The 16,456-nt window shown below is 41.4% G+C and overlaps 1 protein-coding gene across 9 annotated transcripts in view; it reads right to left on the bottom strand.

Moving 5' to 3' along the window:
• The window catches only part of NHSL1 (NHS like 1), a 182,424-nt gene that overhangs the window by 10,739 nt on the left and 155,229 nt on the right, over nt 1–16,456 (bottom strand). For 4 of the 9 annotated variants that reach the window (XM_027721046.2, XM_027721077.2, XM_039384790.1 and 1 more), the window contains exons 5-7: nt 13,498–13,629; nt 1,269–4,688; nt 595–724 (exon numbers count right to left, since the gene is read on the bottom strand). In XM_027721046.2, the coding sequence (XP_027576847.1) occupies nt 595–724; nt 1,269–4,688; nt 13,498–13,629 (3,682 nt within the window). Of the gene's footprint in view, nt 1–135; nt 188–594; nt 725–1,268; nt 4,689–13,497; nt 13,630–16,456 lie in introns of all 9 variants that reach the window. The other 5 variants (XM_027721061.2, XM_027721084.2, XM_027721120.2 and 2 more) reach the window with 4 other exon arrangements.

Raw genomic sequence — 16,456 nt, 5'->3', positions numbered from 1 at the left:
ACAGAGCCAGTATTGCACATTTCATTCATGAACCAGTTTGACACAAAACACCCGACCTCAGGCTGGATTATGGCAAACTATAATCCAGCGTTTGCCATATGTTTTGCCATATGACTGACATGTTGTGTTACTTGCCAGTTTCAGCCACGCTTGCCATGAAGCATTAGCGTTGAGCCTCTGTCCCAAACTGCACCATATAAGCAGCGAAGAGAGTAAAAAGATGGAGAAGAACAAGAATGAAAACAAAAAGATACACAGAAAAAGCAACAGTAGAGTTAATATGGCAGATTGAGAACAGTACAATAACTACTAGACATAACTTGGTATTTCAAGGGGCAAGATATTTATAATATAATCTACATTGATTTAATCTGGTCATTTCTAGTTCAGAATGGATTACGTATATTTGTAAAACAATAAAAGGCAAGTTCTTTTCCTTATCTTTTTCATATATAGCCTTAGTAGAAAGCTGATAAATATGTGCTTTTTCATAAAGCAATGACTGTTGTAATTGGGTGCTTTAGTAAATGTTAAACTAATTTTTGAGAGACCTACCGGACCCTGACAGCGTGGGAAGGGCAATTTCTGCAGTACCTGTGAATGGCTGCAAAAAGATCTTCAGTAGTCCTTGGTCTTGCTGGTGTTGCCACTCCATCCATCTCTTCCCCATAACTACAGCTTGGCAGAAATGAACTACTTGCTGTATCTGATTCAAACACCTCCACTATACAGAGAGAATGAACAAAACTGTCAGTCCATCATGTGAATCCAACAGGCATATAATCCTGAAACCAGACCTTGCTGCCTCTAAGGCAAAGCATCTGAGAGACTGAGTGCACCATTGTCATAACTGTGATTTCAGATCAACATTTGCTTAGGAAACTGCAGTGCATGAAATGCTTGTGTTTGGTCACACATACACAGGCAGAAGAAATACAAGAAAATTTGTGTGGTTTCCACTGAAATGCAAAAGCAAAATTTACAAAGCTAACTATGTTTTCATAGCATGCTTTAATACTAGCACAGTTAAATAAAGCATCATTTTCTTTCCATGTCTGCAATGAGAAGTCAGAAAGTAATTATAAGAAATCTCATAAAATATTAATCAGAACCCTGCAACTTTCTTTAGTCCTTTAGTTATAACAACCACAAGAGGTTCTTTCCTCTACAGAATCCCACCTCAATGCTAGGATTGCCATGCTCACTCCCCAGCTCCTTTAAAACAGCTACTGTTGTATATGAAGAAGAGTCAGAGAAAAGAGACTCACCGCTTTCGTTCTCTTGAGATAGGTGCCCGTCAGCATTACTGCCGCTGTCTTGGCTGCTGCCTGAACTGCTTCCCTCATCAAAAGCAGACTGCTCCTCCTGCCTGGGCTCTTCTTGAACTGGTGATGCAGCAGGCTGTACCACAAAGGCATTTGCTCCCCCTGCCTCAGAGAAGGTGAATCCAGCAGCTCCTCCCTCAGGAACCAGGCTGCCAGAGTCCATCTCGCTAGAACCGAGTCCATCTGTAAGACAATTTCTCGCCTCCTCGCAGTGTGCAAGCACAGTGTCTCTCTTAGTCGGACTTGATGTGCTTCTGACAGTATCACTCACTTCAGCTGCTTTCTCCACTGTAAGATCTAACTGTGGAGGTGGTACAACAAGGAACAGTTTAGGTTTCTTAGAAATAGGAGGTGGTTTCTTGCTTGGCAATATGACCTGAACCTTGTCAGGAGATGCTGGTGACCCCTGAAGTGACATGCCAGAAGGGAGGTCTTCACTCTGCACTGAAGACTCAGGTGTGTCATCAGTAGCTGCCCCCAGTGCATAAGCTTCAGAAGACTTTTTTAGACCTACTGCACTCACAGGCTTTTGATCACTGTCAAGCGCAGGTGTGTTATCAGAGAGAATGAGAGGAGAACCCCGAGACAGTGTTTGAACTGCATTTTTAAATGAAGTGCCTTGAGTTTTCATTTCCTCGTTGCCTAAGCTGCTACTGAGTCTCAGTGAGAGAGACGGCTTTAGGGAAGACTGTGACGATGAATTTACAGTACCCTTCTCCTCAGACGTGGCTTCAGAAGCAGATTCAGGTGATGGTTCACCTTCTGTCACTCTTTTCACAGACCTCAACTGCACCATTTGCAATGCTTTGGTAGTTACTAATGGCATCACAGGTCTCGATGAGTCTTGCTTGTTGAGTGGCTGTTTCACTGGACTGTAGCAAGAATCTTCCTGGTTGCGTTTCTTAAAAGAATACTGTGGGTATATTGTTGCACCTTTTGTTAACTTGGGATCAAGAGGTGGTGCTGGTGGTGGGACAGCTAAGGGGCAAGTAGGAGGAGGAGGAACAGGGGAAGAGAATGAACTGATGGAGGCTTCCTGCTGTAACCATGGGACAGTCTGAGCAAAGGAAGAATTTACATTAGCTTCTGGTGGAGGAGGGGGGAATGTGGGAGAGGCTGGCAATGGTGACAAATCCATGACTTCTGCTGGAGGAGGAGGAGGGGGAGGAGAAAGTTCGGGGCAGTGTGGAGGTGTTGAAAGAGGAGGTGGCAGAGGAGGTGCACCAGAATCTGGAGGAGGGCTCAGGGCGGGGTCCAATTTCTTCACATTCACGCTCCCTTCGGTAGATGTATTTGAAGAAAGAGAAGTGGAGGATGAAGACATGGAAACTGAAGACAGAAGAGAGGATTTCCTCTCAGGCACTTTAGGCTTCAGCTTGGATTTCCCATTTCCTGATGATGCAGGTTTTAAAAGTACAGGCACTGGAGTAAGCGCAGTGGGTGTATTGGACTGGCTGGAGTACCCACTTGATGGCGATGTGACTCGGTGGGATTTCTCCGGAGAAGTGCTCTTTGGTTTCGCCAGCCCACTGGGCACTTGTGGCACAGAAGCCCTTGAGCCATCACTGAAGTGGCTGATGCTGTAATCGCTGAGAGCAGAGGATGTACTGACAGAATGGGTCACTGGGGATTTCACCTGGTCGTCTGCCACTGCGGCATAGTCGCTGTAATAGCCCCACTGGTCAGCGTACTCTGACTTGATGCTACTTGTTTCACTCTGTGAGGGAGTGACTGTGCAGATGGAGTAAAGGTTTGGAGCAGTGGTGGACATCATGCTGCTGCTTGCACTGACCGAGCTTTGGCTGCGGGAGCGCAACACCCAGGGATCCTCATAGTCACTGGAGGGGCTCTGGGAAGGGGAGCTACCATTTTTGCACTTGAGATTTAACTGCAGGGAATGCTGGAGGGTGGCAATGAGAGTTTCATCAAGTACCTGTCCACTGGATTGGACTTTTTTCTTAGGCATCCTTCTGAGTGAGTCTGTTCTGGATGGTGGCAAAGGTGGTTTCTTGGCCTTTTTCAGAGAGATGTTTCTTGCAAGAGATTTGTCACCTTGGCCTGACTGGTCAACCTGCTGTTTCTTCTCCTTTCCTTCGAAGACATTTATCACACTGTCTCTGGGATTCCCAAAACCATTAGTATTATTGCATGGCATGTCTGACTTCAGCCCAGAGTCCATATGCATGGAACTGTAATAACCATCATGGTCCACAGAATACACAGAAGTAGAATCATCCCTGACTGATGTCCTCTCCAGGCTGCTGCTGCTCAGGTTGCTACCAGGAGTGGCACAGCCTGGTGTAGTACAAACCACCTTGTGTGAAGGAGTCTCACTGTTTTCTGAAGACTTGTACAACCAATGCTCTGTGCTGTCTACTGCTGCCTGTGCTCGCTCCCCAGAATAGCTAGATTCACTCCTACCATCGCTGTCCTGGGAAGGGTTTGGTAAAGCAACATTGTTCCTGCAGCTGTAGCTCGTGGTCTGAGACCCAGCCTCTGCATTCCCAGGAGTGCTAAGAGAGACAGCAGAGTCACCAAGAGAAAGCATCATGACAGTATTAGATGGGATGGTATCTGAGGTCTGTGAGTGACGTGTGGAGCTACTCTCACTCCAGTTACCACTTGAAGAATGGTGGTCTTCTTTCCCACTTATTGCACTGCTGGTAACAGGATTGTCTCTTGGATTTGGGTAGGCAGTGGAGTTGCTCATTTTACTATCCAATGAACCAACACTCTGGGCAGCGTGAATAATGATAACTTCTGAGGAGGATGACAGTGTTGCATTGGGTATGATGCTCGTTGAGTAGGTGGCATGAGGAGAGACCACACATGCTGGGCTCGCAGACTTCTCACTATCACAGCTTCTCACCTCTTGAGACTTTGGCCTCGACAGTGTCCCCATCGTGGGATTATTCCTCAGATGCACAACACTATCATCCACTTGCAATTTACTTATCTGATGAGTTAAAGTGCCAGCAATGTCTTCCGTCTGCCTAGAGAAGCTCTGTGTCTGGTCTAGGGACTGCAGAGATACTCTTGCACCAACTCGAGGCAAGCTGTGAAAACCTATGTCGCTATTTTGGCGAGAAGCAAATATAACTGCAGCAGAATCACTCATCACTGACATGTTTCCAGATGAGCTGGAGAACTGAGACATCTGGGCTGCAATGCCTTGTCCTTTCTGTGCTCTTATTCTTCTCATTGAAGGGGGCACAACTTTAACTTCCTCCGTCTGGCAGCTGGTGTCCTTGGTTTCCGAGCGCTGCATAGCAGAGCGATAGCTGTCTAGTCTCCCTAGTGTGGAACAGTGATCTGGGACATACATCGAATGCCCTCGGAAATCACTTTGGCCAGTGCCAACTGCTGGAGTCAAAATAAAATAATTATTTCTTGAAGCACAAACTCACATTTATCTTCTCACTCATTTAAAATCAAAACTCCCCAGCAAACTGCTTGATCCCCACGTTCCCGCAGGCTATGCCTTCTGAAGAAAAATCTGCAACAATGGATTTTGCACAAGCATTGTCTGTTTTCTGCATTTCTCTTCCCTTTTTCATTATTACCAGGAACCTCTCTTGCTTACAGAATCGTCTGTGCTCCTGCCACACATTCGACCCATGAAATCCTCTGTTTATGACATGGTAATAATTTCCATAGTAATCAGTTATGTCAGAAACCAAGTAGCACTGTTTGACTTCCAGTAGGCAATGCAGCAGGAACAGACAAAAGCCTGAGAAACGTGAAGGGTGTTCCCATGCTAATGCCTCATGCAATAAAGAAAAGGGGAAGGAAATCTGGAGACTAGTATGAATAAAAAGATCTGTTTTTTACAAGCCTTACACTTCAGAAAAAAAAATTTCAGGGGACACTGACAGCTCTCCAAGTCCTGCAGTTTGTCCGAAAGAAGGCTAACATGGAAACATGCATTGTTTTACCACAAATAATACATACACTACAACAGCACTTATATATAAACATTATACAACACTGTAAAGAAAATCATTAAATAACAGTTCTCCTTACAAATACTCTCTAGTTATCTTACAGGAAAAACTCTAAGAAGTGGGGAAAAGCTGGTACTGATGGTCATCTCATCCTCAACACCATCAGGAAACAAAAATAAGTGTGCTTTTTCTAAAAGAATGAATAACCATATATTGACAACTTTGAGGACAATGGAAAACCAGTTTTAGTTCAAAATATAGTTATTGCTGGGTTGGTAGAAAGGACTCCAGGGTTCTGTTAAATTTACAATTTTATTGGTAGCAGCCTTTTAAAATCACAAACCAGAACACTGCTTTAAAATTAGTCTGTGTAAGGCTGCCGCTTTTGAATTCAGTTGCGTTGCTGTATAAATAGCAATAGAGAGGCAGGCGTGCTGCTGGAGATGCTGGTAAGGATGCTGCATATGTCACTGCGGGGGAAAATTGGTTATTTCAAGTCTCCGCCTTAGCTAGTCTCAGGAGTAATGAAGTAGCATGCCTGATAGGACTGTTCTCCTTTCGTATTTACTATAGGGAACTGCATCTGGAGGATAGGTATTCTTATCATGCAGCTTTAAACACCACTTAAAGGACATTTAATTATCCTTATTCTTGGCAGGCAAAAGAGGCATTTAGGATAAGAAAAAGAGGTCTCTGAAAATGCTACAGTTAAAGCAGCACACCACACAAAAAGGATTGTTTACGTCTTTTCTCCAGGCACATAAGTAGTCTTTTAGCAGCTTGAAGCCTAGTTAGTTTGCTTTGTGTAGACTCTCTTGTTCTCATGAAAATGCAGCCTCTTTCTGCTTTTGGTAGAGGTTTGCTAGAAAGATAGATGCTGGCAAATGTCTTGGATAATCTAATATGAGATACTGTCAGAACAGATGGACGACTGCAGCCGACCAAGAGAGGGATTTGCATATTCTGTACACAGTTATTAAGAACTGTACAGTAAGAAAAATAATTTTACTTTCCAGGTTATTTTTTTCTACAGAATCAGTGTACATCTTAGGTTGGGAGAGAGAAAAAAGTCAAAGTAGACATTCTGAATGTTTCTGGAACCATGACATCACTGTGAGCCAATTAAAAGTATCCAGTTAAAAAATCTGCATACCAAGATATATAAATAACCAAAGAGATGGGATATTTTTCTTCTTCTGCCACTGTGAAATACACACATGCACACAAATACGCACACGCAGACAAGACAGAAGGATGGGGCTGGTGGAAAACGAAGCTGTCAGCACTACAACGAGTATCTAACACTGCTACATACTGACCTGTGGCTGAGAGCACCTCACTTCAGTATGTGGTATGTCTGTATTCACAGAGGAAGCGAAATGCACTCTGTTTCACAAGTAGTGTAACGCAGATGGGTGATTTATGCTTGTTTAAAATATTACTGCTAGGGAAGGTAAATGGCAAAGTGGAATGATGCTGGACTTGCCAACCTGCCCTTTTCCTCCTTTCAAAACCAGGAGTGTTAGAATGCACTTATTGGGACCTACTACTCATGGTAAATGCACAGCGAAAGCTGAAATACAAACTTAATGGTGCTGTATCTACGCCACTGAATAAAAGATGCCAATGATGGCAACGTCTTGGGGAGCAGCTCCTGCCCCATCCCTTGGCACACATGCCCCAACAGAGCCTGGAGACTGGTGGCTGGTCCCAGCTGGAGCAGTGCTGGAGGAGCACACTAAGAAGAGGGCAGCATGAACAACACATCTCAGAATGCTGCTGAGAACCAGTGCTAACCCTGTGTTACCAGAATTTATGTAATTTAGGGTCCAGCCTAATATGCTCTGGGGAACTGCATAAATTGATTCAACACCAATAAATGTTTACAACCTCAATACTGCAGGGAAGCCTGTCAGGGCAAGTATTTGCACCAGTGAAAGATCTCTTATAGTTAGAATTATTCAGAGCCCAAATAAATACAACATTCAGACAGCCCAGCCTCAGTATAAAATACAGGGCTATATCCTTCAATCATTTATGGGATATGGTCAGGGAAGGGATTTTTCATGGCTGTTGTTATTACAAGAAGACAACTTTGAGGTTTTAAATATTTTTGGTAGAAATGCAGCATATTCTTAAGTTGTTTCAGCTTTGGTTTTGACTTTATATGTATGCACAACCTCATGCAAAGCTGTGAGGATTTACTTGCCCTTTATAAGACAGCAATTGCTCTTTTTACTATTCCATTTCCTGAAGAGGGACAATGGAAATCTGCAGGGGAAAATGGTTCAAAAACCAACCAAATGAACATTAAAGACTCAGGTATATTCTTAAAATGTTGACGGTTTTATGATTTTAGTGGAATTCAGAGGAGGGTAGCAAGGAGTATTGTATTTGCAATTTACAAATGCAATGTAGAACCCTAACTTGCTTCCAGAGTAATATTGAAAAGCAAGGATTTTCAAAAACCCTTAAAATCAAACCACCTTTGTTGCTACTGCAGCTAGAAAGCAAATAATCCAATTCTAAGGGCAGCTCAAACCTTTAATTGACTGATTACACTATTAATGCTATGTTTCTCAGAAAATATCTGCTTAAATAAATAGCAGTAAGAAAACAGATTTCTACAACACCAAAATTCTTGCACTGAATCAGAGCTTTTAAAGAAAAAAGTCCATCTAGTTGCAGGGGTGATGTCTGAGCAGACAGCAGTAAAAAAATACTGCAGAACTGGACATCAGGTTACAGATGCTGAACATTATGAAGTCAGAAGTGGCTGCAAATTGGTATGTGATAAATGTGGTTCAAAGTAATTGTTATCATGTCTGTATTTTATATTATCCTGTGTCCACCAGCCCTGCTATGTCCGCCACAGGGGACCTGTATCTACACTCCTTTCTATTACCCTACTATGTTGAAAATATCTCCTAGGGCAAATGCTCTTTCCTAACACACATGTTCAGTGTGGACTCCAGCAGCAAGTGACAAACACTCATTATCTGGCACAAGTGAAACATGCAACACGTGGAACAAGTTTTGCATGGAAGTACAGAGAGAAGGTTCAACTGCTTACTTTAGCTCCAAGCTCTTGGTCAAAGATAGGCATATACAGGTTACACCAGTTCTCCCTGACTCTGGTAGTTAACTGGTATTGCTCATTAGAGATGACAGGGATTGAGACTGACTGCAAATTTAACAGAAAAAAGAAAGTGTCTGTATGTAATCCCTAGGGCCAGGTACTAACTACCAGAAGACTCCCTGTGACTCTAGCTGACCTGGTGGCACCAGCAGCTTGCTGCAGAGAATCAGACAAAAGGTCCTCTGCACTGACATGAGAATAGAAAACCGAAGGTTTGAGAGGATAAACAGTGAGTGTAGATATCACAAAGTACATGCTTGTTTCAACTAGTGTATAAAAGTAATCTCTCTTCCCTTCTGACTAATCATTTCTAATATAAGCACTTGGCTCTTATGCCACAGGCACATTCTTTAGAATTGTTGCTCTCATTGCCTCCCCGCGCCCCACCTAGCAATCCTCCTCTAAACCTAGTAATCTGACCAAGTCACTGTGCAGGCACCACAACTTGCAGTGTTACAAAAAAAACCCCAGAGATTCTTAATCTGTTTTACCCTAGTACTTACATATCAAATGATTTTTAATAGACACCCAACAAGAAATAAGACAAGTACATTTGGCTCATGACAATTTTAAGGAAATTTTACTGTGCTCCGTGAAGCATCTGTAATCTCTGAGGGGAGAAAAATATTGCAGAGAATTCTGTGATACTTTCTAGTACTGCCAGCTAAAAAATATCTTGAATGCTTGCATATATCACTGCCACTCTGAAAGGGAGAATTTTGATGAAAATATAGGCAACTTAAGTTTTCTTGATTCTATTCATTTAAATGAACAGCCTCTAGTAAAGTTTATGTTCCTGGTATCTCTGTCTTTCATCCCCCATGCATACTTTCTAACACCCTGATCTATGGATCAATAGTGCTGGAAACGTACAATGTTGAAAAACTACAGCTGTAAAACCAGTATTAGTCAAAAGGCATTGTAACTCTGAAAGAGAGATATTATCTCCAAAGACTGCTGAAGCTGCAAATTGAAGCAGGTGCAGAATTACTTGTCTGGAACAACTGGGTATATGTGTGGTATTTCTGCAGGACCGCTGGATATCTGAGACTCTTCTTACCTGTGGGACCTATAACTTGAGTGACTGCTAGTCCTGGAGGGACTAATTGGAAAGGAGTATCAATTAAGAGAAGTCTTCAGCAGAACAGGTGAGTTCCCAAAGATCAGAAGGACTTACTCGCCCCCATGTTGCTGAGATGGAATTGCTTCCTCTCAGTCACATCAAAGGAGAAGCTTCAACAGTCCCAAATGATACCTGAGACACCAACTGGTACCACCAGGGTCTGACCTGCATTGCAAGAAAGCAAATGAAGGACTGACAATTAAGGTGTCAGTCATACCCATCCTGAAGACTGACACCAGATTCTGTAGGTAACAACTCCTTGTGAGCCACTGAAAACGTGAGGTAGGGAAATAAGCTGAAGAAAACTGTATAAGGTCATTATTCTGACCCTTTGAACCCTTAGGTTAGTAAGAAAAAAAAAAAGTAGATGGGAAAAAAAATCACAGAGCCAAAAAAACTATGAATTACATCTTAAGATGGAAAAAAAGTATTTAAATAATTCAAAGAAAGTACACACGAAACATAAAATTAGAAGACATTTTTCAAACCCAAGAGGACAGAAACTTTCTGTTTGATTAAAGAGAAGCAAAATGCCTGTCAGAAGAAGAATAAATCAAAAGGTGGAAAAGTTGAAGATGTTTTCCTCTCCCCTGCTTTGGTGAGGTTTGTTTATTTGGAAGTTGAACTGTGGTGGAACTGATACTCAAGTCTGGGACCTGCTCCTCCTGCAAGACAGGGATGGAGTCTGGGACTGCACTGGCGCGGAGCTCTGGAGAAACACAGTTAGGTAACTTGGTACCTTCACAAAAAGAAAGTTAGTCTGAGCCAAACCCTAGAGCACTGACACAGAGAAGGGCTCACAGAAATGTGAAGGCACTTTGCTGCCTTTGTTTCACCCAGAGAGTTGAAACATGTGAAGGGAGCTGATGATAACCAAGAGCCAAGAATGAGCAAGGCCTGCAACAGCTTTTCCCAGAGAGGTGCTCATCTCTACCAAGCTTCTGTTTGGGAATCATCTTCTTGCCTGAGGGGATAATACAGGTTTGCATATAAGGTACCATCTGAAGACAGCTAGAGGCGATGGATAATGGCAATACAGAGCAGAGAAACTGAGAGCACAGAAACTTGAAGTATAACATAATCTCAAAGTTTCTTGCCCTTTCTGCAGTTTTGATCCAACACTGACTCCTATTAAATATGTATACAATATTTATGTTCTGTAAGACAATGAAGGTAATTCAGAAGTATGCAAAACTAATTTTTTTCATTGTTGTGTTTGGCAGAAAGAAGAATGCTTTGCCTTCTCCTCTTACTTTGGCGTTATTCTGCTAAATAGTACTGAGAGGGTCCTGCTGTTAAAAAACAACTTCAGAAAATAACTGCCATCTCTAAACTGGTAGACATCTCACATTCTTACTCTGTCTCAGAATCCCATCTATCACATTGCATTTTATTTATGCAGAATTTTGTATGCAGAAGTTTCCAGCCTATGCAGACAGACTGGATCATCACTGGAAGACACCTGTGAAAACACAACTGTATTACAACACTAAAAAGTAGAAATGTTTAAAGATACTTTCAGCACATGAGTGCAGTTACTGTCTCCTTTCAGTATGTCTGGCTGAATTCTACTAGGGTACCACGTCCACTGACCTCAGGTCAGCAGTCATGCAGGCTCTCTCTTCTGTTTGGTCTTTTCTGTTCCGAAGGAGCCAAAGCAGCCAGGGGAGAACCCCAGCAGCTTGGCCTGGCAGAAGTTCTTCCAGGCTCTCTCACAAGAAATAAAAATAGCTCAAGCCTGGTTGAAGCTTTGAGGTTCTCTCAAGTTTCTGCTTCCTTCTGAAGGATAAACAAGAGGTAACAAGAATGTGCTGTATGTGTTGGTTATTTAGCCTGCACGCAGCAACTTTGGTGTACCAAGGGGTTTTAATCTTTGTGTAAATATTATAACCATTCACAGCAATGCTTTAGGGGAGAAACAAAGAGATTTATTCAGCTGAAACCACAGGGAGAATGTCAATAGGCATAATGCAATTGCTTGATTTGGAGTTTAGTCCAGATCCTTGTTCCGATCAAATGAACTGTGGAATGTTTTAAAACAACTCGTTGTTTGTTTTGGGACAGTGTAAGAGAAATAGGGAATGGACTACTACAGAAATATTTCTGCAGTGACAGAGGAGAAATGGCAGAAAGAACACTGAACAGGGATGAGGGAGACCTAATTTATTCCCAGCCTTGCCAGTGGCCTGGTGGGTGACTCTGGTTAAGTCACTTCACTGCAGCACGCCTGGTTTCCTCATGTATCAGATGAAGACACTATCACTCTTTTCAAGTGCACTTTGTTTCTAGTGGTAGAAACCAACATGCTATCAGGATGGATACTGCCATGACAGAGTTCTCCTGGCATACATTTGGCTGTCTGGAAGACCTACAACCACCACAGAAGCAACATGAAGTTCCTCAGACAACTTCTGCCATAGGGCACGTGGCTGAAGCTCTATGTGCCTGCAGGTTGTGGGCTGGGGAACCATCCAGAGAGTTCCTGCAGCATGATATTGCCAGCCCTGAGATTTCCACAACTTAAAACAGAAGGCGAGGAAAATCTTCAAGCAGTGCAGCATGAAACGTGCTCAGCACAGAGATGAAAGACCAAAATCAAGACATAAAACTTGTCACTTTTAGCGAACAGATTGGCAAATGCTACGAAATTCTTTTAAGATATTAACTGAAGAATTCTTTTTAGGATAGATGGCAACTGCAATCTCAGTTTACTCCACCAAGTAAAACTACAGTTGATGTTTTCAAGCATCAAACATCTGTCTGAAGTGGTCACAAATGTAATCTCTAAGTTTTAAATGTTTTCTTGAGGCAGAGGATTCCCATGGCAAGGCACTCTTTCATTACAGATGCCAAAGGAGCACAGTTCCACTCACAAACTGCTCTTCAAGTTAATTCTTTGTTTCTTGGCTTTCTCTATGCCTGGCCCTCTAGCTCATTTCAAACCCATCCAGACAAGTTACATATTTTTGCCTCTCCTTTTGAAAAATCTAGACAAAGAACAAAGAATTGAAACCATAATTAAAAAAGAAATGGATGCAAAATGCAAGGTAGTAAAACTTACAGAAACCATCAATATATGAGACAATTTCACACATAAAGCACCAAAAATTATGTTCTGCTACACTATTTTAAAAGACATTCTTCCTCTACCAAAAACAAAAAAAAAAGAGGGGAGCATAATTTGATCTGTGAAGTTATCACCTGGGAAAAACTGAATAACTAAATTAACTTTTTAAAGAATAAGCAAAAATGACCAGATTTAAATCAAAGAGTTCTGCAAAAAGTGTCTGAAAGTTCTGCCAAAATTCAGACTGCTTCATCAGCTTTGAATTTATGTCTGCTACTGTGTGTGAAAGAGAACTGTCTGAGGTAGCGTAAATGTGACTGAGTAGGTATTTTTCCTTTGGAATATATGCAATAGCTAATAAGCCCATGTAAATTGTTTCCAATCAAATAACATTGATACTTAAGGAGTTGCCAATTAAAACTGATCAAAACTGAACTGAAAAATAGGTCTTTCACTCTTGATGCAACTTTCGGCAGATTCAGGAAGTAATTCTAAGTAATTATTCTAATAAAGTAATTAATTAATAAGTAATTCACTCTAAGTAATTATTCACAAGCCAAAATGCCTGCTTACTTCAGTTTTGCTTCAGTGAACATCCTGGAGAAGAGGACCAAATCTCAAGGAAAGCACTGAAGTCCAGAAATCTTACATCCCTGCAGATTTTCATTGTACCAGTACATCATTTTCCAAACACCCTGTTCTCTTTAACAGATGGAAGTCAACAGATAAAAGGTCTCAATTTCCCAATGCAAGAGGTGGCAAGGAAGCACACGCGTATTTGGAACTGTAATAGGCTATCAGACTGTATTGGTTTCATGAGCACTGGTAATGTTATTAGTCGAGTAATGATAAGCAGTGACAATGAACAGTGGATGGAATACAGTTCTGATGAGCCATACCTAGCTCCTTTTGTATGTTGTCAGGGATTCCTGTAATAGTCTTTCTCCTTTTGACTTTCTTCGGCCGTCTTACCACCGTGTCTGTGTAAATTAGAGACCGCCGAATGCTGGCCTGGCGGTCGAAATTCTCCCCTAATACATGGTAGAACAAGCAAAGCAACATTACTTCCAAGCACACTGACATGCACTTTCTTCCACTAGTTTTGTTGTAGAAATGGAAAAAAAGGCATTAATAAATGATGTTAGCTTGGTCCTACAATGAAGGTTTACACTGAAAGAAGATATGGCACATTGTCACAGTAAGGCTTTAGGCACGAATATCCACTACATGTTTTAAAAGGAATTTTGACTTCCTGAGCCCAGTTCAAATTTGGTGAGATCAGCTCTAATTCCACAAGCAAACAGACTCTTTGCTTTAATTTGGCCCTTTAGAGGTTTTTGGAAGGTTTTGTTATTTTATTTTGGAGTAATGAGCTGCAGAAAAAGCAAATCTGCTCATGAAAATGAAAGATCACAATGGTTTATGCAGGAACAGACATTGCTATTGGCAACAGCTATTAGGTCTTTGCACAGCTCCATCATTAAATCACATGAGACCCTTCTTTTTCATTTCAAGTTGCTCTGAACCTGTCAAGTGTACCACATTTCTGGTGGTGATCTTTTAACACGAATACAAATAAGTACTATGGAGCATGCAGAGATCAAACTGATCTTGTGGATTCATAAATATTTCAGAGTGAAAGCTGCTTAAAATTGAAACTTTACAGATGATTATAAAAATAAACAATGCCAAGAGCTGAAAAAATGTGTCAAAGTGCATGCTGCCAGACAAAGCCTTACAATGACCATGTGCTGTATTGTAATGGGACCCAGAAGCACCACTATCATTAAGCAGCTTTTCTTTAGGAATTCACTTCTGTTTAGAGGTTTATAATTTGGCCATTTTACTAGTAGTAAGACAAACCTTCCCTACAGACTCTGAGTTAATTAATTCTCTGTCACTTCTAAAAATCTAACAATGACCCCCCACAGGTCACTTCTAAGTTTCCTTTTTAAAGGAAAGTACTCTTAAATATCCTTTAGAAGACCCTTTTAAAAGTGAAAGGCAGAAAAAAACATGTATATGCTTTTTACCTTTGTACACTCCTTTTGAAAATCGATGACCAAATTATTTACCTCTAAAAAGTGATTAATGCACAGTAACAAATATGTCATAAATATTAACCCTGGCTGACTGCACATCTGTATGATGTGTGTCATGAAAATAGCATAGAAGATCTCATTACCTCTATAACAGTTAAAGATACCGTCACATATTAAAGTATAGCATGTGGACTGGTGAAAAGGCAAGGAAAAAATGTAGTGATTTCATTCACTATGTTGTTAATACAAAGACTGACTCTGTTCGACCATAGCCTTGACCATGAGCTGCAGTTGTGCTAAGCAGATCCTTGCAGCTACAAGGAAGTGCCAGTTTCATCTGACTTTTGGATTGATTGAAGTAGATGAACAGAGAAGGAAGCTATATGGGATCTATAAAATTTAGAATCAATGATCCCACTGGCTTTGTAGAAGCCCTGAAATATTGAGACAGACTATCCACTGGGGACTACGAGGATGTTAGGACCCATCTGTGGCCAGGGTCAGGACATCAGCTTATTCTGCATGGCACACTATAACAAATCCAAAGTATATGAAGGAGAAAGTTTTGCATCTCTGAACATATCTTTATCCCTTCAAAGGCCAACAATTATGCCTGAGATAGTGATATAAGTGATAATTAGAGGGTGCAAACAAGGAGAGAGTCTTTTATATGAAGCCTCAGACAGCACAAACCAGATGGCCGTAGGGAAATGTTACTGATCCCCAGTAACTTCCTCCAATGAGCTACCTAAGAGCTAACCAACCAATCTGTCTTCAACGGATTTTGATACACAAAGGCCACTACACAAATTTGTAGAATTTCAAAATAGCAGCTTCAATGAAATCCAATAAGCAAAATCAGAATGTCTCAGTCTTTTTTTCCTTCTTCATTTCGTTTTGGAAAATGTCAATGGTAATGTTAAATATGTTTTACAGATATAAGAATACTTTTCTCCTTCTGTTGCAGGTTTGTCACAAACCGACTAGGTGTTCCTTATACTCTTTACTCAGTTGTCCCTCATGCAGTACACTGTTTTCCTTGGATTCACTGAAAACATTTAAGTGTGCTTAAATCTCACTGAAGTCAGTTAAGCTGGATTCAAGCAAATGCTTAAATGGTTTGCAGGATCCAGCCTGGCACTGAGCACCTCCACCGTTATCAGAATCCTCCATGTGTAAAGAAAGTTAGTTCTGGAAAACCCACAAGAACAGACACCATTATACATCTTTTAAGCCACGAGATATGTAAAAGCAAAGACTGGCCACCACTGAAAATTCAGTCCAACCCCTTCCAGGCCAGAATAAAGTTCAGCCCAGGCACTCCCAAAGACTGAAACTACTTCCAAATCTGGATGTCTAGCCAGCAACTTGTCAGCCTAATGCAATGCCCCTGCACCTTCAGGCTATCCAACAGATTTTTACGACTACTATATTAGTTGCAATCTGTTCACCAAAGAGCCCGAAAACTGAACTGATGTAGCATTTATTGCACAGCCACGTGAGAGGCCATTGTAGGAGAATCATTACTAATGCACTGTTGAAAACGTTATCAATTGCCAGCAGGTTATTGCTGGCAATTGCTTCAGAGGTTAACCTTTTATTTCATGCCACAAGTAATAAAATGGAAGTTTTCTGAACTCTCTTCTGGGAGAGTAAGAAAAAGAGCATGTGAAGGAAAAAGCCAAATCAAAACAAATATCTTCAATGGTTTGTTCCATGGCACGTTGAAAAAACAGCACAGAAGTTTTTGTCAGGTTTTTTTCTGCCTCATGCAGTAACATAAAAAACTTCACAAAATAAAATTACTCAGTGTGTG

This window comes from Pipra filicauda, unplaced genomic scaffold, assembly GCF_003945595.2.
Source record: "Pipra filicauda isolate LSUMZ 115617 unplaced genomic scaffold, ASM394559v2 scaffold376_size704792_pilon, whole genome shotgun sequence".
In the NCBI taxonomy this organism is placed as follows: domain Eukaryota; kingdom Metazoa; phylum Chordata; class Aves; order Passeriformes; family Pipridae; genus Pipra; species Pipra filicauda.
Note: the sequence above shows the minus strand (reverse complement) of the source record. Positions and strands in the feature narration are given on the sequence as shown.